This window comes from Neophocaena asiaeorientalis, unplaced genomic scaffold, assembly GCF_003031525.2.
Source record: "Neophocaena asiaeorientalis asiaeorientalis breed wild unplaced genomic scaffold, Neophocaena_asiaeorientalis_V1.1 scaffold59, whole genome shotgun sequence".
Lineage (NCBI taxonomy): Eukaryota > Metazoa > Chordata > Mammalia > Artiodactyla > Phocoenidae > Neophocaena > Neophocaena asiaeorientalis.
In genome coordinates this window covers 12,702,490-12,729,037 of record NW_020174268.1, presented here as the reverse complement: position 1 = coordinate 12,729,037, position 26,548 = coordinate 12,702,490, and the positions used below count along the sequence as shown (strand labels likewise).

The 26,548-nt window shown below is 36.9% G+C and overlaps 1 protein-coding gene across 2 annotated transcripts in view; it reads left to right on the top strand.

Moving 5' to 3' along the window:
• The window catches only part of NBEA (neurobeachin), a 609,882-nt gene that overhangs the window by 524,941 nt on the left and 58,393 nt on the right, over positions 1-26,548 (top strand). For both annotated transcript variants that reach the window (XM_024755508.1, XM_024755505.1), the window contains 2 exons: positions 7,083-7,223; positions 15,750-15,869. In XM_024755508.1, the coding sequence (XP_024611276.1) occupies positions 7,083-7,223; positions 15,750-15,869 (261 nt within the window). The remainder of the gene's footprint in view (positions 1-7,082; positions 7,224-15,749; positions 15,870-26,548) is intronic.

The following is a 26,548-nucleotide window of genomic DNA, read 5'->3' as shown; positions in this document are numbered from 1 at the left end:
AAACCCTTTTTATTCTTATAATTTCTAATCTATTTTAATGGCATTGACCATACTTCAGGTGAATCCATATTTATGTTTTATTTATTTACTGAAATCAACTCTATGCTCAGATTTTAAATTCTCTAGAGTCCTTTTAGTGTCTCATATAGTACCATTTACCCAATAAGTATTTTTTATTTAAATAATTTTTGTTGTTCACTTTTACCTATTTTATTTAATATATATATCTGTTCCATATGAAAGCACTGATAAAGCTTGTAAGGTTTCATGAAATAGAAAAACATTGATGGATAAAGGCTAAGAGAACAGAAAGGGAAAGAAAATAGGAAAATGAAACCAAAGAAAAAGTTGGCACTCAAAAATATATACTATAATGATTCTAACCAGAAGTTTTCAAAGTACCGTTTAATGGACACTAGTTCTATAGCATGTTAACAAGAAAACAAAAGGAAGAATGAGGTTCTAATAAAAATAGATAGATAAATAGATACAGAGATAGACAAACACTGGAGTGAACAAAATTAAGCAATGCTGTTTACAATAATATTTCTCAGAGCCTTTAATAATGTAAATCTCCATAAGGATCTGTCAGGATTTTTGTTCCATATAATAAAATAACAGTTTATCAGGAAAACAAAGCTTTTTGTGGTACTTAAAGCTGAGACAATTGTCTCTCTTTGGTATTCAAAACAAGTAAATTGAATGACAGGGTAGAGAAAACCCTCAACATCGTTTCTTCAGTAAATTCAATAGTATTTCATATAGACATGGTAATGTTACACGTGTAATTTTCCATCAATTGTATATTGAAAATAGTACTTTTTACAAGCTATATAAGCTTTATAGCAGTTTTAGAAATTGAATTATAATAATGTGTTATAGAGGTAGAATTACTTTTTAATTTTGCGTTGTTCTCTGCATCATTTTCTGCTTATCTGTTAGATTGTCAACTTGTAACACACAAACTCACAAGGACAAAAGAACAACAAATCTAATAGCAAACACTAAACTTTCAGTTATAAATTTCGTATGGGAATCCCTAAAAAGCATAGAGGTGGCTATGTCTAAATGCCTACTGTTTAAGAGAAAATGAAACCAATTATTGCTGTGGTGGTTATAATAAAAATTGAAAAAGTTTGCAAAATAAATGTATAAATTTCATTAAGTGCAATTTTAGTTTTTTACCAGAATTCTACCTTATTTATTTACTAAATCCAAGTGGTATTGACATTGCATTATTTGCTCAATCTTTAAAAGGATAACAAACTTACAACCTTATCAATTTATACATAGGTTAAGTAGGTAGGTATAGATAGGTGAATAATTGATTGATAGGTAGGTAGATAGTTTGGTAGGTAGGATGGATGGATGGATAGATAGATAGATAGATAGATAATTATATTTATTTGGATCCCATAAGAAAATATGTCATCTGTGATGAAACTCTCTTTTCCCAAAAAGATATTTTGAAGTATTTTTCCTTTGAATGATTTATTGCCTCTTGATTGAAGCAAAATAATAGAAAAATAATAAGTACAAACCGAACTATTTACATTTGTTTTATAAAATTTATGTCTAAATGCGTCAGATGAAAATTCAAAATTAGACATGTATTTTAGGAAGTTACTCATGGAGGCATCTATAGGCTTTAACACAGGACAGCTGTTTCCTACAAAGTATTATTCTGTAAAACACTCCAATAAAATGACTTTGATGAAACTTGAGTAAAATAAAAAGTGTAAATATTTATTTTATCCCTTTTCCAGTAGTTGAGGAGAAGCCTGGAAAAGATTAGGGGAAGGGCCATGAGGCCCTTTGTGGGGTTTTGTTTTTGTGGGGTGTTGCAGAACAAACAATATCAGGTAAGGTCAATCCTGAGGGACTGTGCAGACATTTTATGTATGTGAAAGATCTATGAGCATATTCAAGACAGAATAAAGTACTCAGCCTTTTAAATGCTTTGAAAAGATATATACTTATAATACTGAATTAGAAAAACACATATTTTCACATCTAGAAACGTATAAAATATATAGGCCATTTTAAATGAAAAACTTACTGTATCAGTTCAGTAACAGAACTCACATTCATTTCATTGTAGTAATTATCCTTTTATCAAAAAAATAATTATGTTTGTTTGAAATATTATTGATATTTTATGTGACATTTAATGAAATTACATTGCCTTTTTATATCCAAGTAAAACACATTTGAGAGATAGCCAGTGATATTTAACACAGAATAAAGTTTAAGCCTTGAAATATTTAAAAAATATGTTTAAACCAGAGTTTAAAAAAATTAAATAATTAAATTATTTAGTCTGTTAAGTTATAATTAAGTTTAAGGAAAAAGAACATAATTCATAAATAATTTTAATATTCAGGATAAGGATCCTTGCAAATAAGAGTTTATTATGGAAATTCTAAGACACTTTTAACTGCTGACATCATTGTATTGTTTGAATTAGTCCCATGGGACCAAAAGAAAAAGCTTACAAGCAATTTATAGATGAATTTTTCTCTCTTGTGTAACATTATTTGTCTCCCATTGAAACACTAATTTTCTTTTTTTTTTAATTAATAGATCTTTATTGGATTATAATTGCTTCACAATACTGTGTTAGTTTCTGTTGTACAGCAAAGTGAATCAGCCACATGCATACACATGACCCCATATCCCCTCCCTCTTGAGCCTCCCTCCCATCCTCCCTATCCCACCCCTCTACGTCATTGCAAAGCACCGATCTGATCTCCCTGTGCTATGCTGCTGCTTCCCACTAGTTATCTATTTTGCATTCAGTAGTGTATATAAGTCGATGCTACTCTCACTTCGCCCCAGATTCCCCCTCCCACCCCGTGTCCTCAAATCCATTCTCTGTGTCTACATCTTTATTCCTGGCCTGCCACTGGGTTCATCACTACTATTTTTTTTTTTAGATTCCATATACATACATTAGCATACGGTATTTGTTTTTCTCTTTCTGACTTACTTCACCTGTATGACAGACTCTAGGTCCATCCACCTCACTACAAATAACTCAATTTCGTTTCTTTTTATGGCTGAATAATATTCCATTGTGTATATGAGCCACATCTTCTTTATCCGTTCATCTGTTGATGGACATTTAGGTTGCTTCCATGTCCTGGCTATTGTAAATAGTGCTGCAGTGAACTGGGCAGAATAGTGCTGCAGTGAACTGGGCATTGTGGTACATGTCTCTTTTTGAATTATGGTTTTCTCAGGGTATTGTGGTCAGAAGAGATGCTTGATACAATTTCAGTTTTCTTAAATTTTTCCGAGGCTTGATTTGTGACCCAAGATGTGATCTATCCTGAAGAGTGTTCTGTGCGCACTTGAGAAGAAAGTGTTTTCTTCCACTGTTGGGTGCAATGTTCTATAAGTATCAATTAAATCTATCTGGTCTATTGTGTCATTTAAAGCTTGTGTTGCCTTATTTATTTTCTGTTTGGATGATCTGTCCATTGGTGTAAGTGGGGTGTTAAAGTCCCCTACTATTATTGTGTTACTGTGTTGATTTCTCCTTTCGTAGTTGTTAGCATTTGCCTTATATATTGAGATGCTCCTATGTTGGGTGCATAAACATTTATAATTGTTATATCTTCTTCTTAGATTGATTCTTTGATCATTATGTAGTGTCCCTCCTTATCTCTTGTAACAGTCTTTATTTTAAAGTCTATTTTTTCTGATATGAGTATTACTACTCCAGCTTTCTTTTGATTTCCATTTGCATGGAATATATTTTCCCATCCCTTCACTTTCAGTCCTTATGTGTCCCTAGGACTGAAGTGGGTTTCTTGTAGACAGCATATATATGGGTCTTGTTTTTGTATCCATTCAGCCAGTCTGTGTCTTTTGGTTGGGGCATTTAATCCATTTACATTCAAGGTTATTATTGATATGTATGTTCCTATTACCATTTTCTTGATTGTTTTTGTGTGTTTTTTTCTTGTGTTTCCTACCTAGAGAAGTGTCTTTAGCATTTTTTCTAAAGCTGGTTTGGTGGTGGTGAATTCTCTTAGCTTTTGCTTGTCTGAAAAGCTTTTGATTTCGCTGTCGAATCTGAATGAGATCCTTGCTGGGTAGAGTAATCTTGGTTGTAGGTTTTTCTGTTTTATCACCTCAAGTATATCCTGCCACTCCCTTCTGGCCTGCAGAGTTTCTGCTGAAAAATCAGCTGATAACCTTATGGGGATTTCTTTGTATATTATTTTTTGGTTTTTCCTTGCTGCTTTTAATATTTTTTCTCTGAATTCAATTTTTGTTAGTTTGATTAGTTTGATTAATATGTGTCTTGGTGTGTTTTTCCTAGGGTTTATCCTGTATGGGACTTTCTGTGCTTCCTGGACTTGGGTGACTGTTTCCTTTCCCATGTTAGGGAAGTTTTCAACTATAATCTCTTCATCTGTTTTCTCAGACCCTTTCTTCTTCTTCTTCTGAGACCCCTGTAATTCAAATGTTGGTGCGCTCAGCGTTGTCCCAGAGGTCTCTGAGATTGTCTTCAATTCTTTTCATTCTTTTTTCTTTATTGTGCTCCTCAGCAGTTATTTCCACTATTTTGTCTTCCAGCTCGCTTATTTGTTCTTCTGCCTCAGTTATTCTGTTATTGATTCCTTTTAGTATATTTTTCATTTCAGTTATTGTGTTGTCCATCTCTGGTTTGTTCTTTAGTTCTTCTAGATCTTTGTTAAACATTTCTTGTATTTTCTCAATCCGTGCCTCCATTCTGTTTCTGAGATTCTGGATCATCTTTACTATCATTACTCTGAATTCTTTTTCTGGAAGATTGCCTATTTCCTCTTCATTTATTTCATCTTGTAGGTTTTTACCTTGCTCCTTCGTCTGTGACATACTTTTTGCTGTCTCTCTCTCCTTTTTATTTTTTACTCTTTTTTTTTATGAGTTGGATTGTGTTCCTGTCTTACTGGTTGTTTGGCCTGAGGCTTCCAACACTGGAGTTTGTAGGCTGTTGGGTAGAGCTGGGTCTTGGTGCTGAAATGAAGATCTCCGTGAGAGCTTACTCTGATGAATATTCCCTGGGGTCTGAGGTTCTCTGTTAGTCCAGTGGTTTGGACTCAGAGCTCCCACCGCAGGAGCTTCGGCCCGACTCCCAGCTTGTGAACCAAGATCCCGCAAGCTGCATGGGGTGACCAAAAAAAAAAGAGAACAATAACAAAGTAAAGAACAAAATTAGACTAGGAAACTAACAGATATGTTAGAAAGACTATAAAAATAAAAATATAGATGAATCAACAACCGGAAGGTACATCAGTACCAGAATGGTAAAAAAGAGGAGGACGGAAAAGGAATAAAAAGAAAAGAAAAAAAAGGGGGGGGAAGACCTTGGCTGTGGAGGGCAGGGCCGAAGCAAAGGTGATGTTTGGGTGGTGGGCAGGGCCTATGCTTAGGACCCACGGGGCTGGAAAAGGTCCTGGGGGCTGTGTTGGGTGGGGCTTAGGCTCAAGGAACAGAATGGGCCCAGTCGTGCCCCCTACCCCTGGTCTCAGAGGGCAGGGGCACCTCACCTGGGAGGCCAACAGGCTTCCTGGTCTCAAGTGGGTGAGGCTAATGCCCTCCTCTCCTCTCCTGCTCCTCCTGGAGGGCCTCTCCCGCCTGCCTCTCCTGATCTCTCTCACCTCCGCCTATGCCCCCAGGACCCACGCAGCCTCAAGGGGGCTTTGGTGCGGGGCAGTGGCGGGGGTGGGGGGTACCAGCCTGGGAACTCAGCAGGCTCCCCGGCCCAAGTGGGCCAGGCAATGACCCTCTGCTCCTCTGCCGCTCCTCCCAGAGGGTCCCTCCCGCTTGCCTCTCCTGATCTCCCCAGCCTCAGTGGCGCCAATCCTGTCTGGCCTCCACTTCTCCTCCCCTCTCAGTCCCCCCACATCCTACTGGTTCACTTGGGGGTTCCTCCTGTCTCCTTGGGCATCAGGGTCCCCCACCAGTGGCCAGCGGGTGCCCTAGCTGTGGGGAGACGCTAACTCGGTGTCTTCCCACACCGCCATCAAAACACTAATTTTCTACTACTTCCTTGTTAAAATTAAGCCTTGAGGGGTACTTCAGACTTAACTAGTAATATTAAATTTTGAAATAGAAGAATTATATATTTTACTTAGTATTCATCTTTTGTTTTCTAAGAAACTTTTTTTTATAGTATGCAATCTAAAACAAAATAATGTAGCTATTAGGTATCATATTAATGGATTCCATATTCCATTAAACCAAAATCAGGCAAAAGCTTAAGCTAAGCCAGTTTGCTATTTGAAATTGTGAGGACTATATGCTGGAAAATCTTAATGATTAGGTGTGCTAGGAAGTTTGAGACAATGATCAAACTAACACATGCTTTGTTGAAAAAAATATGTATAGTATCTTGAGCATTTTACCATGTGCTCCACTGTAGGGATTAACATTATAATTGGTAATGTGGTGGTATAGATAAGACAAGTGTTAGTGGCCTTAACAAAATGCTTTCCAAGGAATCTGAATTGTCTGGATTATTTCCATCAGCCTTAGATTTGCAGTTGAACTTAATAGAAAGGATACTTGCCCCATCTGTATAATAATAGAATGGGACTAACATTCCAACAGGGTTTCCATATAAGTGACTATTGTCCTTCACACTCTGGGTGACAGCCTATTAAGACAAGGTTTCTCTAATATGGTTTTCACATGGTCAACTGCTACACTTTCTCCTCACTGGATTTCCTATGATCAAGCTAAATGTTCACTATGGTTGTGGTTAAGTAGGCAAAATAACATCAAAATACTGGCTTTGCCTTAACAATTTAAACTGAATCATCTCTGGTAATCTAGTTTATGGAAACTTTTAATAAAACCTAGAAACCTTGCATACATAAATCATCTTCTTGAGTGAATTTTAGCAAGTGTGGTGATTATCAAAATCAAATATCAAAATCAAATTTGGTAAAAATAGATACAAAATAATTTATTTATATTCTATGGTTAAAATGAATTCACAGTAAATACTTTCAGGTAAAGAGTTATAGTATTGAATATCTACTATGACTGTATTAAACACAATGCTTCTTTTTCTCTTTTTATAGCCGATTGGTGCTTTGAACCCAAAGAGAGCTGTGTTTTATGCAGAGCGTTACGAGACATGGGAAGATGATCAAAGTCCTCCCTACCATTATAACACACATTATTCAACGGCAACATCCACCTTATCCTGGCTTGTTCGAATTGTGAGTGCCTTCATTAAGTTACAGTTTGCCTTTAATATCTCGAAGTACTTAACATAAGGAAATTAAATGAAAATCAAATATATTTATTTGTTTTAAACAAAGATTAGAGACCAGTGAAGTAGAGATTCCAAACTCTAGCAAAACTTGAATCCTTTCTGTTAATGAGTTGCCTTATTTGCGAAATTGGGTTAGAAAGATAGATTATTGTGAGTTTCTTAAACGTAAACCATTTATAAAAGGTACCGAACTCCTGAGTGCATCCTTAACACCCACTGTTTCCTTTCTCACTGATTGTTACAGGCTGGCACTCTCCCCAGCCTTCCCAATCTTGCTTCTGGGGTAGCATATTTTAAAAACCGTTTTCTAAATGTTTTGAAGACTACTTTCTCTTTCTCCTAAGACATAAATATATTCAAGTCTCTGCAATTTTTAAAATACATACATTCATACATACCTACATATATACGTACATACTTCCTTCCAGCCCCTACCCACTCTGCAGTGACTTTCCACGTCTACCCCTGTGTAGTCAAATGTACTAGACAGTACTCCACTGTCTTGCTCTGCACTGTGCTTGTCTCCACTTTATCACCTGCCGTTCAATCTTTAGCCTGCTTGATTTAGGTTCCATACCCATCACTTTACTGAATTGTCCCTGTGGAGGTCATGGGTTATGTGGCAGAGCTTCATGATATAGCTGAAGCATTTGTCACCATTGCTCACTTCCTCCTACCTGAAATTCCTTCCTCTCATGGCTCCTCTGACAATATGCTCTCCTGGTTTCCCTCCTGTCATCCTAACTGTCCTGCCCAGTCTCACGCTCAGATTTCTTTTTCTCCGTATTTCTATTCCCCAGGATATTTCTACATACTTTATCTGGACTACATCATTCAGTTATAAGCTGGTGACTTCCAGCTTCTGTCTTCATTGCAGACATTTCTCTTGGGCTCCTGACCTATATTTCTAATATATAAATATATTTACTTATTTCTATATACTACTGGATTTTTCTACCTGAACACCTCACAATACCATAAACACCATTTCCAAAAATGAACTCCTCATCTCCCTCATAAGCCTGCAGGGGTGCCTACTGATTTCTTATCTAAACAATCGGCATGATCTTGCACCCAGTTACCCAATCTAGATATTTTCTCTATTTTATCAACCCTTACATCCAATCTGACATCACATCTGATAAGTTCTACCAACTGCAGTCTATCTCCTTTTCTCTATCGAGTATGGCACTTCTTAGTTCAGGTTCCCGTTATTGCTCATCTAGATCATTGCAAAAGCTCTTAGCAAATCTCTCTGCCTTTAGTCTTGCCTTCTCCAATCTAGTCTAGTTAAGACCAATTACTGGAGTCAGATGGTCTGACTTCTTTTAAAAACTATAAGCGACCGGGGAGTATTACAGAATGCTAAGTCAAACCTCTAAGTCAGTACAATCAATAAAGTTTTCTCCTCTTACCAAAACATACTTCAGACCATTCTGTTGCATGAGGCTGATTTGCCTCAGAAACACATTGATAAAGCAGCACATGAAAATGTGCATACACAGGAATGCATCTCCTATTTTCAAAGGTATTTTTTCCCACTGCCTGAATGACAATTTGGTTTGGAGTTCTTCCTCAAGCATCCTCTCCATGATGGGGAGAAATTGAACTTATTATAAATATATAGTATGCGTATGTTTTAAGTAACTTGTAAATCACTGATACATGATATACTACAAATAATTACTGTTATCAAAAAAAAAGTTTGTCAGAATTAGGATTCAGTTTAACTGAACACATATTTTATATTTCTCATAATCCTAAACCAGCATGAGAAATAAAGAAGTTTAGATTAACTATTCTGTAAGAAAACAAACTTAAATCTTATTTTAAAAATACACTGTGTAATTATAACGTAAAGGAAAAGTCATAAAACTTTCCTTTTTGGACCAACATTGTTAGTCTAATTTGTTGAAAAATTCACCTTAACTATGTGAACTTGTATCCTTTTATAAAAATGTTTCTGAGCTAGCAGTTTCTTAAGAAATATTTTTTAACTCTTAACACTTTTTGAGTATAAGAAGTTCTATTTCTTTATTTTCTGTTAATTTGGGGGAGATATTAGATTTATATAACTGCATGTTTACCACTATAAACCAATCAGCACACCTTTAGTTTATGGGTTGTAATAATTTATTAATACTCTCTGGGTGTAAGAAAATACTTCACACTCATGCAAGAAGTAAAGGCTTTTCTGAATTACAGACACATGTATATAGAGAGAACTTTGTAGCTTCTATCCTGCAGTTTCAGCCACAAGTCAAAACTAAATACAGAAACACAAAAATGTACCAGTCAAGATCTCAAACAGTTGATGTCCTTTACAGTGGACGTAAAATATGTTCGTATTCTATATGGGCTCACAAATAAGCAAACAAGAAAATGAAAAGCAAGAAACAACCATTACTATAGTGAACCTCCACCATGGGAGGAGTAAGACACTTTTCTTGGGTATTTTGGGGATTAAAAAAAACATTATCAAGTGGGTTGTTTTGAGAATTATATGAGTATATTATACGTATATATATATAATTGTATTTTGAAATATATAAAATGGTATTCAATGGCTGTTGTATAATCAAATTAGTCTGAAGTCAGATTTATAAGAATTTAAGTGTGAGTTCATAAAAATACTTATTATCACCAGCCTGATTTAACACTCTTCTATCCCTGATAAACTAAACATTTTATCAAATAATAAATCATAATTCATCCCTAAATTGATTTCTCATTCCAGTGAAATGGAATACAAATTTGAATCTCTGCAAGGGTACGGCAGACATGCTATCCCTATTTATGCTACACATGCCCTTTTAGTATTGTCTATAGCTGTGCTGCATGGTAGAAACGTAATGCAAGCCACTTATGTATGTAATTTAAATTTTCTAGTAGCCATATTTAAGAGTAAAAAGAAACAGGTGAGATTAATTTAATAAATACATTTGTTAGCCCAGTATATCCAAAATGTTATAGTTTCAACATGTAACCAATATAAAAATTATTAATGAGATATTTTACATTGTTTTGGTATTCTTTGAAATCCAGAATGTATTTTATATTTATAGCACATTCAACTTGAACTAGCCATATTTTAAGTACTCAGTAGTCACATGTGGCCTGTGGCTACTGCATTGGCAAAAGAGATCTATAAGATTGCTTTTATGGGGACTCATTTAGCCAACACATCTTAAGTTGTGCTGTTATAAATAGAAGTATCACGGTCTAATAGTTTACTAAGTGTTTAACCTAATGGCCCAGGGAATTGTGATTCCCTCACTCCAATCCCAAGGAGTTTATGAAGTAGAAAATGCATTAAAATTTGTGTCACTAAGAGTTTGTTCATAAAAACAAAATACAGATTAAAATAAGTATCTGCCCTTTACCTTTCAAGCCTTTTAGACCCAGTCATTAAACTCATTAGTTTCAGTCAATATGTTTAGTATGACAATGATAATAATTGCTTTAAAATGCTAATTAACTACATACCTCATTATTTTTTTATTATATATATATTTATATTTATTTATTTTATTTATTTTTGGCTGCGTTGGGTCTTCGTTGCTGCACGTGGGCTTTGTCTAGTTGTGGCGAGCAGGGGCTACTCTTTGTTGCGGTGTGTGGGCTTCTCATGGTGGTGGCTTCTCTTGTTGTGGAGCACGGGCTCTAGGCGTGCAGGCTTCAGCAGTTGTGTGTGTGGGCTCAGTAGTTGTGGCTCGCGGGCTCTAGAGCGCAGGCTCAGTAGTTACGGCGCACAGGCTTAGTTGCTCTGCGGCATGTGGGATCTTCCCTGCCCAGGGCTCAAACCCATGTCCCCTGCATTGGCAGGTGGATTCTTAACCACTGCACCACCAGGGAAGTCCCTACCTCATTACTTTAAATTAAAAATATTATTTTAGACACACTACCAGTGAAGTCACTTGTCTAAACTACAAGATTCTGAAAAAGCTGTTTCTTTGCTAGCTGCTGTTGGACAAATGATGAATAAACTATTATAGAATTTTGGAGTTTGTTCAGATATTAACTAGTATAATAGGACACATTTTACTTGGAATGTTTTTACTTTAAATCTTACCTTGAATATATAGCATATACACAGAAGTAATTCTGAATTACTTTGGAATTCACCTTCCAAATTCAGTATATTCAACCTACCTATTCAAAACTCACTTGTCAAACATTTAATTATAATTCTTAGGAAGTTAAATAGGTTGTACAACAAAAGTTAATATATAAATCAGTTGTTTAGAATTTGGGATTTACTTTATAAATTATGGGTTGCTTTGAAAGCCTACCCAAGAGCCTGTTTAAACCATAATATATCTTTAACAGTATATATTTGTAGTGAAAAAATAGTAGAAACACTTATGCAGGTACCAAAAGATAATGTTACTGAATAAAATACTGTCATTGTGTTTCTCTTGATACTTACAGACAATGCATATATACTTAGAGGAAGGTGAGGGATTCTTAACAAAGAGACTGGTGTATGGTAGGCGCATAAGTTTCTGAAGATTCTAAAAGATATTTCTGGTTTCTTTTGAAAGCGATGGGAGAAAATAAACTTGTGAAGTTAGCCAAAGTACAGTAGAAATAATGGTTCCTCCATTTCCTAGAATGCGATTACATCTACTTGAAGGACCATAGTGAGAATTGCGTTAGTTAACTGAGATAATACAGTTCCAAACACAGAAAGGTGCTCAGTAACTTCAGTTCCCTTCCCTTTGGTCTTTATTATGCTTTATGTAACTTCAAAGTATACATCTTTTCTGTGATAGAGTTATGTCACAAGCACTGACTGTTACCCAGGGATGGGGTTTGTTTCAAATGAAATGAAGAGAAGGAAAAGAAGAAAACTAGAAGGGGAGGGGGATGTAAGAAAAGATCCTTATGAGATGACTGAGCAAAGTCATATAAGACAAAAGAATAAAGGAGTTGTCTAAAGAGAAGAGGGGCAGAGGCACAGAGTTCTATTGCCCAGGAAGGGTGAATTGTCTGTGATCATTGGAAGGCAGGACAGGTTATTAGTGTCCTTGCAGGGATTAAAGGTTACGACAGAATTCAGTAGGACAGGTACTTCCCACGCAGGACAGGTTAGTTTGATGTTCTAGCCCTGAGAAAGGGTTGGAAGGTTGGGGTAGATGTAATCAGGAGAAGGAAGTCTGCCATCAGCCATTTATATTGTATTAGCGGACCAAACCTGAAGTTTTTTTTTTTTTTTTAAAGCTGAAGTTTTTAAAGCCCAAGTATTTTAATTTCTGTTTAACATTTATTTATTTGTCCGTCTTATCTCCCAAGCCAAAAGCTTTTCTAGTAGAATGATAAAATATCTAATATGGTGATATACATATAGAACCTGGTTTGATCAACATGTGTCAGGTGACTAAATACCGAAGTTTCTTAAACTTAATACAGCTCTTGATCCTCTGTGTTAGTCAGGCATGAGTCAAATGAAAAAGAAAGTCCTTGTACTGTGCCTTGAAGGTAATAGAGAAACACATGGTAAAAGGTAATCTCCACAGTAATCAGAGCTTGAAGATCAATTCCCACTTATAAACGAATAGGTTATCCATTTGTGTTAGTACTCTACCACTGTAGCAACTGGAGGCCTTCAGGAATAATGAGAATAAATGTCAGTAGAGTAGTATGTGACCCTCAAACAGTTGTTAATCAGATCTTTATAAAGGCTACGTAGGACAGTGAAATGTGGAATTCTTCAATATTCTCCACTTTTAGGTGCCACCAGACTCATAAACTTCACGACCAGAGGTAATAATTCTTCAATTTTAGATTTATTTTCACTGTGCCCATCTACACTATTCTTGGCATGCCTTCGTTAAGGGTTGAAAGCTAAGGAAGGATTTTATAATTTAGGCTGGGGTAGAGATCAGCTTTTAGTGGTTGATGATAAGAAGTAAGACTTTACATGTATAAACGGGTCTTCACTCACATGTATTTAGTAGGTTAAAAATCATGAAGACAAGTCTGATCCCTCTAAATTATTCTCTGCCTACTACCTACAAAGAAAAAAATAAATGCCTTACATCAGCATCCTAGCATAATGAAGAAGTGGATTCTGAAGATGCAACTTTATGGTCAAACTAGTGGTTAAGAACTGACAAGAAAAACTACATCTTACTCTTATCCAGCCATACCCCACCCGCTTCTCCCAACAGTACCTTGTATGTTTAGATGAGTTTGAAAAACATTAATTAAACACTAACTATGAACCAAGCACTTGCTTGGTTCTAAGAATAGAGGGATGAATTAGGCCTAAGGAACTGAGAGTCTGGTCAGTGTCTAGGGAACTGGCAGTCAGGGTGGAGCCCAGCGTGAGTACTTGACACAGTGCATGAAGCTGGTAGTCATCTTCATCACTCTGTGTCAGCTAAGATACTTCAAGCTTTCTCAATATTGTTTAATCTTAATTACCCACAAGGTATTGTCATTCCCAACTAACATAGATGAAAGAACTGAGATACAGTTACTTCACACCGCTACTTACGTGGGTGGGGTTAAGTAAGGTGCCTAAGAGAAGTAAATGGTTCCACCAAGACTCAAACTTAGATCTGTCATATTTCATTCGATTTACTGTTGCTACTTCTAGAATTTTTATATCCCTACTTTAACTTAGTGATAAGATATACGGCCTTGACTACCTTCAGTTTAATAGGGAGTTAATTTTTTTTCCTAACTTAATTTTGGTGACATCTATTTGTCTCTCAAGTCGCTTAAAATCTTAAACAGCAATATGGACTAACTGGATGCATATTTGATTTTCAGGTAAATCAGTAATACCCTACTTACCTATATAGTGTTATATCATTCTTCATCTTATCTCTTTCACCATAGTTTTCTGTCATTCAATACTAAACATGAGACTTGGTGATACATTATAAACATAAAATTGATGTCATCTAGCCACACTAGATTTCAGGAACGTACTGAGGAATATGAATATTTATAGCTGTTGCCTGACAACTGGACCTTATGACTAGTGGCAAAGTAATGTTTTATGGATATAAAAGAATGAACAGAAATTATATATTAAAGAAAAAAACAATATTTAGGAAATATTTCTTAGCATTATTGAACCTAGGAGTAACATGTCATTTATCCTGGTCTTAAGAGAAAAGGATTGAACCATAGGAAAGTAACTATATACTCATCTTTGTTATATTTGAAATTTCCTAAGAAATCCTTAGTAAGAATGAATGTTATTTAATCCTTTTAAATTTGGAAGCAAGTTTAATGACATCAGAAATAATGCCTCTCTCCTATCATAAAAACTATAAAAAAAAGCATTAAAATTAAATACATTAGGACCTTGTGATAAAGTTATTCCTAGGTTTCCTGCTATAGGAACATGTTCTTGATGACAGACACCAAGCTTTGATAAGGTAATAGTTACAGAATACTATTGAATAGAAGGACTAGAGTTTATCTAGTCTGATTTGTATTAACTTCATTTCATTCTTTCCTTCAACAGATTATACATTGAGCAACTTGGGTGTACCAGGAGTTCTTCTAAGTGTTGGAGATAAAACAGTGCATATGATAGATATGGAACCTATTCGTGTAGTGGGGAAGATAGACAAGTTAAAAATCAGTTACAAAACAATGTGACAAATGCTTCAGGGATGTGTTGTTTTGAGAAAATATCTGTTGCTATTCAAACACACTGGAGAACTTGGCAAATCAAGGAAAGCCTTTCAGGAGAAAATGATGTCTTGGCTGAGACTTAAAGGATAAGAAGAACTTAGCCAAGTCAGGATGGTGAGGTAGAGGGATAAGTTTATACCAGGCAGAGGAAACAGCACATACAAGGGACGAGAAGTGAGACCAGTGTGGCAAGACCTTAACATGTGAAGATGGGGATAGCGAGAGATAAGGGTTAAGCAGGTTCCAGATCACTCAGGTTCTCTTAAGACAAATCAAGTAGTTTAGACTTTTCCCAGAGAGCTCTGAAGAGCTATGGAAGGATTTTAATCAAGGATTTGCATTTTAGAAAGATCATCAGACCATAATATGGTAACTTTAGGAGACTTTCACAGGTAGCCTAAGATGGATATTCCCTACCTAATTTCACACTGTGGTGAACAGTGTCGGAGAGATTTTCTTATGAATGTTACTATGTGTGGCCTTAGTAATGAGAAAGAAGATCTGAGTTATATATTGACAGTTATGCAAAATCATTCATCATAAAATCCCAGAGCACTAGAACTCTATCCTTTTATAAATCAGAAGACTGAAGGCCAAGAAGCAAAATGACCTTGCCGAGGTTGAAGAGTGACAGGTGACTCAGTGGTCCAGACTGGCTCAGACCAGCACCTCCTGACTCCTGGGTGTGGGTGTCCTTCCAGGATCCTGCACCATTTCCCCCTCAGAAGGGTTTCAAAAAACGAAATATTTTACAAAGGAAGAGGACAGTTGTGTTCAGAAGGGTCAAATTCTTCACTTTTTTTTCCTTTAGGAGCCTTTCACAACCTTCTTCCTCAATGCAAATGACGGAAAATTTGACCATCCTAATCGAACCTTCTCGTCCGTTGCAAGGTCTTGGAGAACGAGTCAGAGAGATACTTCTGATGTAAAGGTAGGCCCTTTTATTTGTTGATATTAATTTCAAAATACGTTGAAGTTTTGATTTGTTTATTTTTTTAAGTGGGTGTATAAGATATTTTATTCCACAGCTTTATTCCATCATATTTTAAAATTATGTGGCATATCAAACCTAAGAGGAAACTAAAGGAAATAATTTTGAGCACCACAGAAAATGATTAGGATTCTTTTATATTATTCAGTTAAGGTGTTTTTGTTATTTCAAAAAATTCCTATCTAATTTAGATCGAACAATCAGGAGCTGGAAAGGAATTGCCTTTCCTGCTGTTAACTCAATATTTGGCCCATTCCATAAAACACAGCAGGAATTGGATTTGACCTTAATGTGTCATATTATTATAGCTTGCCCAGCTTTGGGTTTACATAGCCTAGGGCAATTAATAAAGCATTAATGACAAGACCCATTTAAAATGTAGGCTTTTCTGTACAGCCTTAGCTTTTACTTGGCTGTGCCTGGGGATACTATGCAACAATACACATTAGATTAAACCGGCACACACACAATATCCAGGAACAGCCAGAGAGCGGAGTCATTTTACACTTGGTAGTACTCAGCTATTGTTAAATAGAAAGATTTGTTTTTCATTTATATGGGCTTTTGTTTTTTAAAGAATGGTTGTATTCAAAACATTAAAATATATTTGCTCTGTCATTTTTCTCATTTTTTCCTGATAATAAGATTATATGATCAGGTTATTACATAGGTATATGTGTTTCTTATTTTAATCCTCTTTTCTTCAAACTTTTCCCATCACTGCCACTCATGCTGTTGAATATACAAATATTATAGTATCATTCCATTTAGTGTCTTAATCCAACAGAAGACGGTGAATTAAAGTCAAAATTGTCATTTACATATTTATGCTTATCTATTCGCAAATATTTTTAAAAGGCAATTACAGTGTCACTGAACTGTAAGAAATTGGATGAATACAACTTTTATTTAGTTTTTTTCAAAGCAGAAAACAAAGGGAATGAATCCAAGTAATGTGTAGCATATCTGTGTGTCTTATTCGTTGCCATCAAAGTTTGCATATAATTTATACATACAATGTATTCACATTTGGAAGTAAGATAATGTAACATGCATTCTTGCTATATTAAACTCTTAAGGCCCATATATTTCTCCGAACAGACTTATAATTTCACTGAGAAATTTTTCCACTTTAAAAGATCCATAAACCACCATTTAAACTGATTTACAACCAATGAAATCAAGAAGGGAGTCCATTTCTTACTTAATAACACTTTGGACATAAAATGGGGAGTCCATAGGCTTCTAGAATTAGCACAGTGTCTTTAAAAGGCATTCAGTAAATATTTTATATGTGAATTAAATATTCTTATCTATATTTTAAGATTTCCTATCATATGTAAGACTATTTATATCTCAATTCAGTATCCATATTATATCAAACTCTTTCAAGTGAAAATGCCTGTTCACTCTTGACATCATCATAAAACAGAAACTCGGTTTTTCAACTTAACTCAAAGGTTCACCCTCACAAGTCCACACACATGAGCCAGTCATCCTAATTTATGTCGCGTTTTAGGCTTTACCTTCTATCTTGAGAGCTTTATTGATGCTTCCGATCACCAGATATCTCCCCTAGTTACATGTCAGTTTCTGAGGACCAGTGCCCGTAAAGCCGAATTCAGGCTTTTCCCAAGAATTCTCCCAGCAGTTTTCCTTTTCTGAAACTTTCCAGAAACGTTTATATTTTGTTACCCTTTGGCTCCTGGGGGCACATTGTCAAGGACAAGGACCAATGTGGCTATCACTAATTCAGGACATTTTAAGTTTTTTATCCCAGGTAGCTGTACTTAATACAAACAGATACCGTCCTCCAACCCCCCAAGTTAATTAGTTCATAAGACGCTCACTTCCTCAGCCTGACATTGCGTGGATTGCTCTCATTTTCAGTTCTCTCCCACCACCACCCTGAACCTTTTATATTCTATGATAATATACTTTGAGTACCTTCCCATGTAGACCCCTTCTTTTTGAAGCCTGCACATTGTCTACATATACAATAATTTATACACGCAATCTTCTATTGATGGATAGTTTGTCTTTCTCTCTGATCGTTATTGTTAAACACAGGCTGCCGTAAATCCTTGCACAGCTATCTTGATGAACTTTGTGTGTATATGTGAAGATAATTCTTGTTAATGGGACTGGTGGCTCAAAGGCTATATACATCTTTAATTTTGAAAGATACTGCCAAACCTTCATTCCCAAAGATGATCATTCACTCCCTTCACATCATCGTGTGAGGATGCCACCTTCCCCGTGCCCCCTGCCCCGACCGTCACCCTTATAATAAACAGTGTAACTTGTGCTAATCTGGTGAGTGAAAAATGGAGTCAGCTTTGTTTTGGCTTGCACTTCATTAATTATGAGTGAAGTTGAGCATTTTTCATATAATTATTGACGTGTAAACTTGCTCATATCTTTTGCCCATTCTTCAGTTGGGTCATATGTCTTTTTCCTATTGATTTGAAAAAGATCTGAAATTGACTGCAGAAAGTTGCATTGCAAGTATGGTTTCTCAGTCTTTCACCTTTGCTATATCTCAATTATATTTTTGTGGTTTTGTGTATGTGTGTGTGTGTGTGTGTCCAAATGTATCACTCTTTTCCTTTATAACATCAGAATTCGGGGGTCCTCATTGAGGGAATGTTAGAGAGAAGTTTTTTGGTAATAATGATGGTTGTATGCTTGAGATTTTCTAAATTCATGTTTAAATGTATTGATTAACGTGTACGGTATTTTTCCCTCTACAATAATACCTGATTTAGCAGGGAAGAATGTGTTACCAAGAGTAATACAGTTTTAAAGCCTAAACTCTTGACTTCTTATCACTAAGCTGTTAAAACATTTTATATATAATTTTAAAGAAATGTTTTTATATTTCTGAAGAAAAGTACATCTGCAATATCTCCTAACCTAGGTAAGGTCTCATATAAGGGAGAACTAGGACAGAGTAGATGGTTTTATTCTGTCTTTTCTTTGTTACCGTCGGTCTCTTCCTGTGGTAATGAATACAAGCTGGGCAGAGAAGACTTGGTGATCTCTCAGGAGAGAGGTCTCCTGAGTTAAGTCAGACCAGTTCGTTTTTACTTTATTTTTTTAATTTCTCTCCTCCAGCATAGTCTTGGTAACAATGACATTCAACTTACTGAAGTTCTTATACTAATTTTCCTTAATGCCTTCCAAAGTTGTTGTATTACTTTTGAATAGCTATGTAGATGTCAGAAAAGGGAGCTGTGACAAAATGTCATTAAGGTGACATAGTGTAAATTAATACAGTTAATGGAGGTGCTCACCACTGACTCATTGACCCATTATGAGCTCTTGTGGAATCAACGAATGCCAGGGCATCAATCTTTTGAAAAAAGGAAGAAAAGAGATGGCAGCTTTAAAACCTTGCAGTGAATTATATTAGAAAAGTGAAAACGTCTGGGTTGGATTTGATTTCACTAGGCAGCCATAAAATGGTATGCTCTCTCAGCAAACTATATTAAACTGAAATGTCAAATTTGATGCAGTTGGTATACAATTATGGTAGTGTTAATAGTGGTCTTCTATCATTCTAAGACATACTTTCAAGTCCAATTTCTCAGCAGCTTGAACTTGTCATAAGCTTGTAAATTAGAAATTGTGTTAGAGGATATTTTCTTATTATTGACGGGACGCATATAATACTATTAACTGTACCATGGGGTTTTAGTATAGCTGTTAAAATAAACTAGAAATCACATTTACAGACAAAATGCCTGTTTTAATATTCATCTTGCCATTTCTTTAATAATATTTGGTGCCTTTCTGCACTATTTTTCATTTAGGAAATTTTAAACTACTTGGACTCTTTCCTTAAAGAGAAGCTGGTTAACAGAAATCTATCAATGGGAAGAGAGTAAACAGAAGAGCTGTTATTTTAAGTGGGCAAGCTAGTGCCAGAGCTACCTCTATAGAAGCACACTTACAAGTTATAATAGAAGAGTTCATTCTTCTTGAATAATTCTCAATAGTTTTCAAGCATGCTTTTTTCTTGGTCATTTGATGCAGTCCTCAAAACAGTCCCCTGAGATAGAGATCATTATCCCTGTTCCGTAAAGGAAGTTCACAGATATTAAGTGGCTTGCCTAAATTCACACAGCAGGTCAAGAGGGAGCCAGAACTAGCACTGAGGGCTGTTCAGTTATTTCCAGTGCTTTATTCATCGGATGCTTTGCTGCTTTCATTCTTCTGCATGATCTCACAATTATATCCAGCCACGTTGACTAGTTTGGAGTAACTGACAGATCAAGTCATACTCTAATAATTTATTGCTATGTACAAAGCACCCTCCAAAATTAGTGGCTTATAAAAACACAGCCATTTATTTTCTCAGCGTTCTGCAATCAGAATGGGGCTCATCAGGTACTTGTCTCTTATCCATGTCAGGTCCAAGCGGATGGCCTCTCTGGGTCTGAAAGATTTAAGATGACTTCATTCACATGTCTGGTCCCTTAGCAAGGATGGCTGGAACATCTGGGGACTGGCTGGCCCTCTCTCTCTTTGTGTCTGGGAAGATCATCACAATTTTTTTCATAGTGTCTGCCTACCAAGAGGATAAAAAAATGGGAACTGCAAAGCTACTTAGCGTCTAAACTTGGAAGTCACATAGTGTTACCTACCTCCACAGCATTCTTTTGGTCAAGCAAGTCACAGGGCCAGCCCAAGTTAAGGGGGAGGAGAAGTGGACTCCACTTCCCCATGAGATGAGCAGCAAAATCTCATTTCAGATGGACATGGGGGTCAGGGGGATTGTTCTGGCCATCTTTGAAAACAATCTACTGAAGTCCTCTCCCCAGTCACAATTCACATTCCTCCTACAAGCAAAATATATTCAACTTGTTCCCCACAGTCTCATCCCACTATTGTATCAGGCTCAAAATCTAGTAGCTCATGATCTATATCAAGTCCACATAGAGATGAGGTACAGAAATTCCTAATTTGGAGACCTGGAAGCCAAAAAGATAAGTTATCTGTCCCACGTATAATTCAGTTCCCAGTGGTAAGGCAGGAACAGGTAAACATCAACAGACATTCTGTTCAAAAATGGGGGAGTGTGGAAGGTACATAGCAGTCATTGAGTAGCTTTCTCCACATGCTTCCTGATCATAGAAAGTTGAGGCCAAGGCCTCCTTTGCCCAAGTTGGTGTAGCAACTTAAAAACTTTGTGGATTTTCTATGTATCAAAGTATAGTTCACTGTCAGAAAAAACTCTTTCTCACAAGTTCTTTCAAGACAGGATCCTCCCTACTTCAGGCTGTGATTAGGATACCCTTTATAATGCTCATAAGATTCTTGGAATCCCTTCGTGTGGCCGAGTGAGTCTGCAAACCTCTATCTTAAGTTTTTCTGAGCACTTATAAAAGGTTTTACAGGCACCCTTTTCGCTATGGCCATATTTTACTTACAGCACCTTAGAACTGATCTTTGTCTGAACCTTTTTTAATTTTGAGGATCTGACAAGATTGTCCTAGGCCCCTGTGTCTCTCTAAATACTGCTTTAAATCCGAGCAGTTTCTTCCTTAGCTCATAATACCTTATCCATATACCTTTGAAAGAAACCAGTGGTCACTTTCAGCATTCTGCCTGGAAATATCTATAACCAGAAACACAAGTTCATTCGGTACTTTTTCTGTCTTTGAAATGATTGCAGGAACTAGTCTTGTTAGTTTATCCCACACTACGTATCACGCATTGATTTCCTCCTGCTTCCAATAGCAACGTCCTTACTGATCTTCCACCAGCAGTGTCCTCACCATCCTTCCAGCCTCTGCCTCCTGCCCTGTCCCAAAGCCAAGGCCACGTGTTTTAAGTTTTTATTACTTCAGGACTCCACTCCCAGGCATTAATTTCTGTTTCAGTTATCTATCACTGTGTAACAAATCACCCAAACCTCATCTTAAAACAGCATCAATTATTATTTGTTGACAATCATGCAATGGGAGTTAAGGCTCAGAGAGGACCACTCACCTCTGTGCTACAGTGACAGCTGGAGAGGCTTGGCTGGGTCAGAGAAGCAAGATGGCTTCACTCCCGTGTTTTGCGCCTCGTCTGATGGAGCTGGTGGAGCGGTCAGGGACTGTCCAGGCCTGTCTGTCTGTCCACACGATCTTTCCAGCAAGGCAGCCACACAGTTTCATGTGATGGTGACTTCTAAGGGAACAACCACGGAGGCTGCCAAGCCTCTTAAGACTTAGGCATCTCTGCAAGCCCTGAAATGTCGTTTTGTCACATTCTGTGTGTTGAAATAAGCCAGCCCATATTCAGAGAGAAGGGAAATAGACTCCACCTCTTTATGGGAGGAACAGTAAAGTGGAAATGCCAGACAGCATGCAGGATGAGAGGGATTATTATGGGGATCGTTGAGAAAACTCTGTAAGTTACTAATTTAAAAAAAATTGTTAAGTTTCAGTTTGGTTTATACATCCAGTTCAGTCTGACTGTGCATTTGGAAAAACCAAAATCTGAAGTGCAAAAAACTTATAAAAATATATCTGATTAGCCTAGGTAGCATGTAAGCTAGTCCATATGTTTGATAAAAAACACTTAAATTGTCTGAAGTGTCTACAGAGCTTTTTTTTTTTTTTTTAACTGATTATGGGATATACTTTGATACTGAGTAAACTCTGTTGATAGAGTAAATAATAGCTTCAAAAAGTATTTTGCATAAAGCTATGAAATGCATTGTTTCACACACATTACCCCCATTTAATCCTCACATCCACACTGTGATTTAGTTGCTGTCATCATCACAATTTTGCATATCAAGAAACTGTTTTTTTCTTAAAGTTTAAGAAACTTGCCCAAGCTGGTGAGAAGTCTGTATTTCAACTCAGAACCATTTGATTCCAATGCACAGAAAGCTGCCCTTCCCCGGTAGAAGGGATAGTCCCAGAAGTGACAGCCTGACAGCCTCCCCCTTCACTACGACTAACTGGTAGCCCTGCGGTAACTCTGCTTTAACTAATACTGTTTGAAAACCTGTTACCGCTATTCCATGCCTGAAGTTCAGGATATGATAAATATATAGTAATGATCTGTTCATTTTTCATTCCACAAATATGTATTGAGTACCTTTTTTATATGTCAGGCACCATTCTTACCACTGAGTGGTGAGCAAGTGAGATCCCTCATTGATGGGATTTCTGGAAGAATGAGGATACATACCTTAGGAAGCTTTTGTGAAGATTAAGAAAAAGATGTAAAGTACTTAGAACAGTGTCATGACACAGTAAGATACAAATAAGTAATTCCTGCTGTTTTAAGATTGAATGGCCAGATGTGACATTTCAGCTGTTTCCTTGTCTTGGAGCCCAGATACAGTAATTGTCATCTTCTTGTACATAACATTTGAATCTCAGAGGTGAAACTCTCTTAACTCATTAAATTTTTTAGAATAAGCAAACCTTTTAAATAATATAAATGTGAATATTAATTATATATGAATGCCCTATACTTACATACTAACTTTAAATTTAAAATGCCATTTGAAACAAGATTTTAAAGCAATAAAATTAAGGTATAAAAACTTGCACCCACTCTGCTGTTTCAGCAACTGCTCCCTAGACTTTCTGTGATTTTACTCTCTTTTCCTTCCCCTTCAAGGAAAACAAAACAAAACAAAACAAAAAAACCCAAAAAACTTAAACTTCCCCAGCTCAAGACTTCAGGGTTCAGACTGCTTTAGTCACTTACAGCTCTGGTCTTTTGAAGCTTCGAGGGGCTTTGCAAATATGCTGTACTTCAGGAATTTCTTCATATTGCTTTAAAATGTGTCTTTTTTTTTATCTGCATCCTAAGAAAACAAAAAATATTGTTAGAGTAAATCTGGGGGAGTTTCTTCTTCCCGTCAAACATCAGGCCTCCAGCGGCTTACACCAACATCTTAGCTAATACCCTAATTTATGACCACATTCTGGTCGGCCAGATGAGGACCAGAGTGGAGAAAATGTCTCACTTAGGATCATCCCGAAGGCCCTGGTAATCCTACTTTTTCATGATTGGCTGCGATTCAAGCCTTGAAGGTCCCCACCCCACTCCCGCTGTTCTAAATAACCCTCAGAGGAGAGGTTCCTCAGCCTCGCTTTGTTCTCCTTGGTGGTAGCAGGCTTTCAGCCCCTTCTTTCTGGAGAGCTTAAGTTAAAATGAAAAGGACTTGCTTCCTTCACTTCTTCAGTTAGGTACAGTTTTGCTGGCAACGTTAAAACCAACTTTTTCTAAATTTAAATTGAACTCTTTTACACCTTTGAACCTTCTAACAAAACTAGAATAAGCAAGATAACATTTTTTAAGCTGCAAAAGTTTCCTCTCGAAAGGTACAAATTTTATTTCTGGGTGCATCCTTTTTCTTTTATTTAATAAAGTACTTTATTGGCTCTTTTCCTATCTTGAAGCATTCTTGCAACCATCTCCATAGTCCCCAGAAGATTTCTAGTGATATTAAAATGATTTTATCTCATATCTTCAATAGTTTAATATTTAATGAGTACCTGCTGCATACAAAGTATAGCACCAAGAGCTGTGGGGGATTTAGCAAAATATAAACCTACAAAATTAGGCTCAAAGTCTGCTTTGCCCAAACTGTTATTAATATAAAATCCTAGGCTTCTTATGCCTCTGTGAGTCTAATTTAATGACATTCAGTGAAATAGTATTACAGTGGCAAGTAGGTTAATAATAACCACGTATTTTATATGCCCCTATACCACAGGAAAGAATGGGAAACAATATATATGAAAAACATTAAAGCACCAAGACACTTGAAGATAAATCGAAACTCTTTGGGCTGTCTAAATGAAAAATAAATCCATGTTGCTATATCCATGTGGATGTATATCCCTCTCAGTCCTCAAGGAAGCTTACATAGGCTAGTTCTAGAGATAGAACATGGACACAAATAACTGACGAAAGACAGCTGGGAAATCCCTGACTTATGTGAGCTTATTACACATAAATCACCCTCTCCATGGAGCAACTGCATGAACTTACATTCCTCTCCCCATTTTGGACCATTTGGGTTGCTATTGATACTCATTGTCATATATAAAATGGACAATGTGCAAATAGCAATGTGCTTTATCTTCTCTACATCTTATACTAATTCCCACATTTTCCCAAGCAATGAGAACAAGATCAAAAGAAAATTGTGTGGTTATTGTCTTGGTCAGCTCAGGCTACTGTGTTTTACCATAAACTAGGTAGCTTATAAACGATAGAAATGTGTTCCTCAGTTCTGGAGGCTGGAAGTCCAAGATCAAGGTGCCCACATAGGCTCTGTGTCTTGTGAGAGCCTGCCTCCTGGCTCACAGAAGGACGTGTTCTTGTATGTCCTCACATGGCAAAGAAAGGAAGCAAGCTCTCTCAGGACTCTCACCAGGACACTAATCCGTTCACTAGGGATCCACCCTCATGACCTCATGTAATCCTAATTACCTTCCAAACACCCTACCTCCTAATATCATCACATTAGAGGATAGGGTTTCAACATTTGAATTTTGGAGGAATAGAATATTCAGTCTGTAACAGTTACACATTTCTGATTGAGTACAAATAAATGAGAATAGCAATGATACTTTACTTCTACCTTCTAATCAGTGACCACACACCTTTACCAAATTGGCCCCTCAGTGCAACATGGTATATACACTGTCATGCTTGCCCAGCCCAGAAGTCAAACTCATGGTAGTCATTGCTGATAGATGTTGCTGAAGCACCCCTTAGCCCCTGGTTTATCCACCACCTAGGCTGTATCATTATCTGCAAATAAGAATGTCTGTTTACCTATTAGTTTTTCTTTTAGCCCCTTCTTAATTGCCCCCTCACATTCAAGTCACTGAAAAATTACATTAACATATTAATTTCACTGTAGTTCTCCTTTCCCACAGTTCCTTGTGCCCCTGATATCTTGTACGTAGTTTATTATTAATATATATTTGCCTCTCCGTATGAGCCATCTAATTCCCTCTCCTTTTTGCATCCCCCGGTCCACATCTTTGTTTACTCATCCTCACGTGTGTTGCGGATGGCCCTCCCTGGTACAGTCCCACAATATGTCCCCTTACTCAACACAGCCGCAGCTTCCCGTCCCTCTTCCCTCCCGTTCTCCTTGCTGCTGCTGGTTCCCCCTCTCCCCCTCCCCACCCACACATATTCCTAGTCTCTCGCCTCTCCAGTTCATTCTTTACTTTGACACCCAATGTCTTGCTTTAAAATAAATGTAATCATGTCAATAGCTCTTTTTTTTTAAATTATTGCCAATACGACAAAATCCAAAGAGCTTAGATTGGCATAAAACTTCCTTTGTCATCTGACTCCATACACCTCCCACCATCTCATTCCGCCCCATCTTGATCTGTCCCCCAATATATCCTACACTCCACCCATACCCGGTTCGTACCACTCCTTGATAATACTCTCTGCCAGTCCCCCTGTCCCTTTCCCCACCTTTATCTTGCGATGGTTGAACTCAATGTCTGATCTCCAGTGAAGTCTTTTCTGACTTGCCCAGAGTTCCCTGCTCCGTCCTCTCTGCTCCCTTGTGCTCTGTTTATACTTTCACAGCTATTATTGTTGTGCATTATGACCATCTGTTT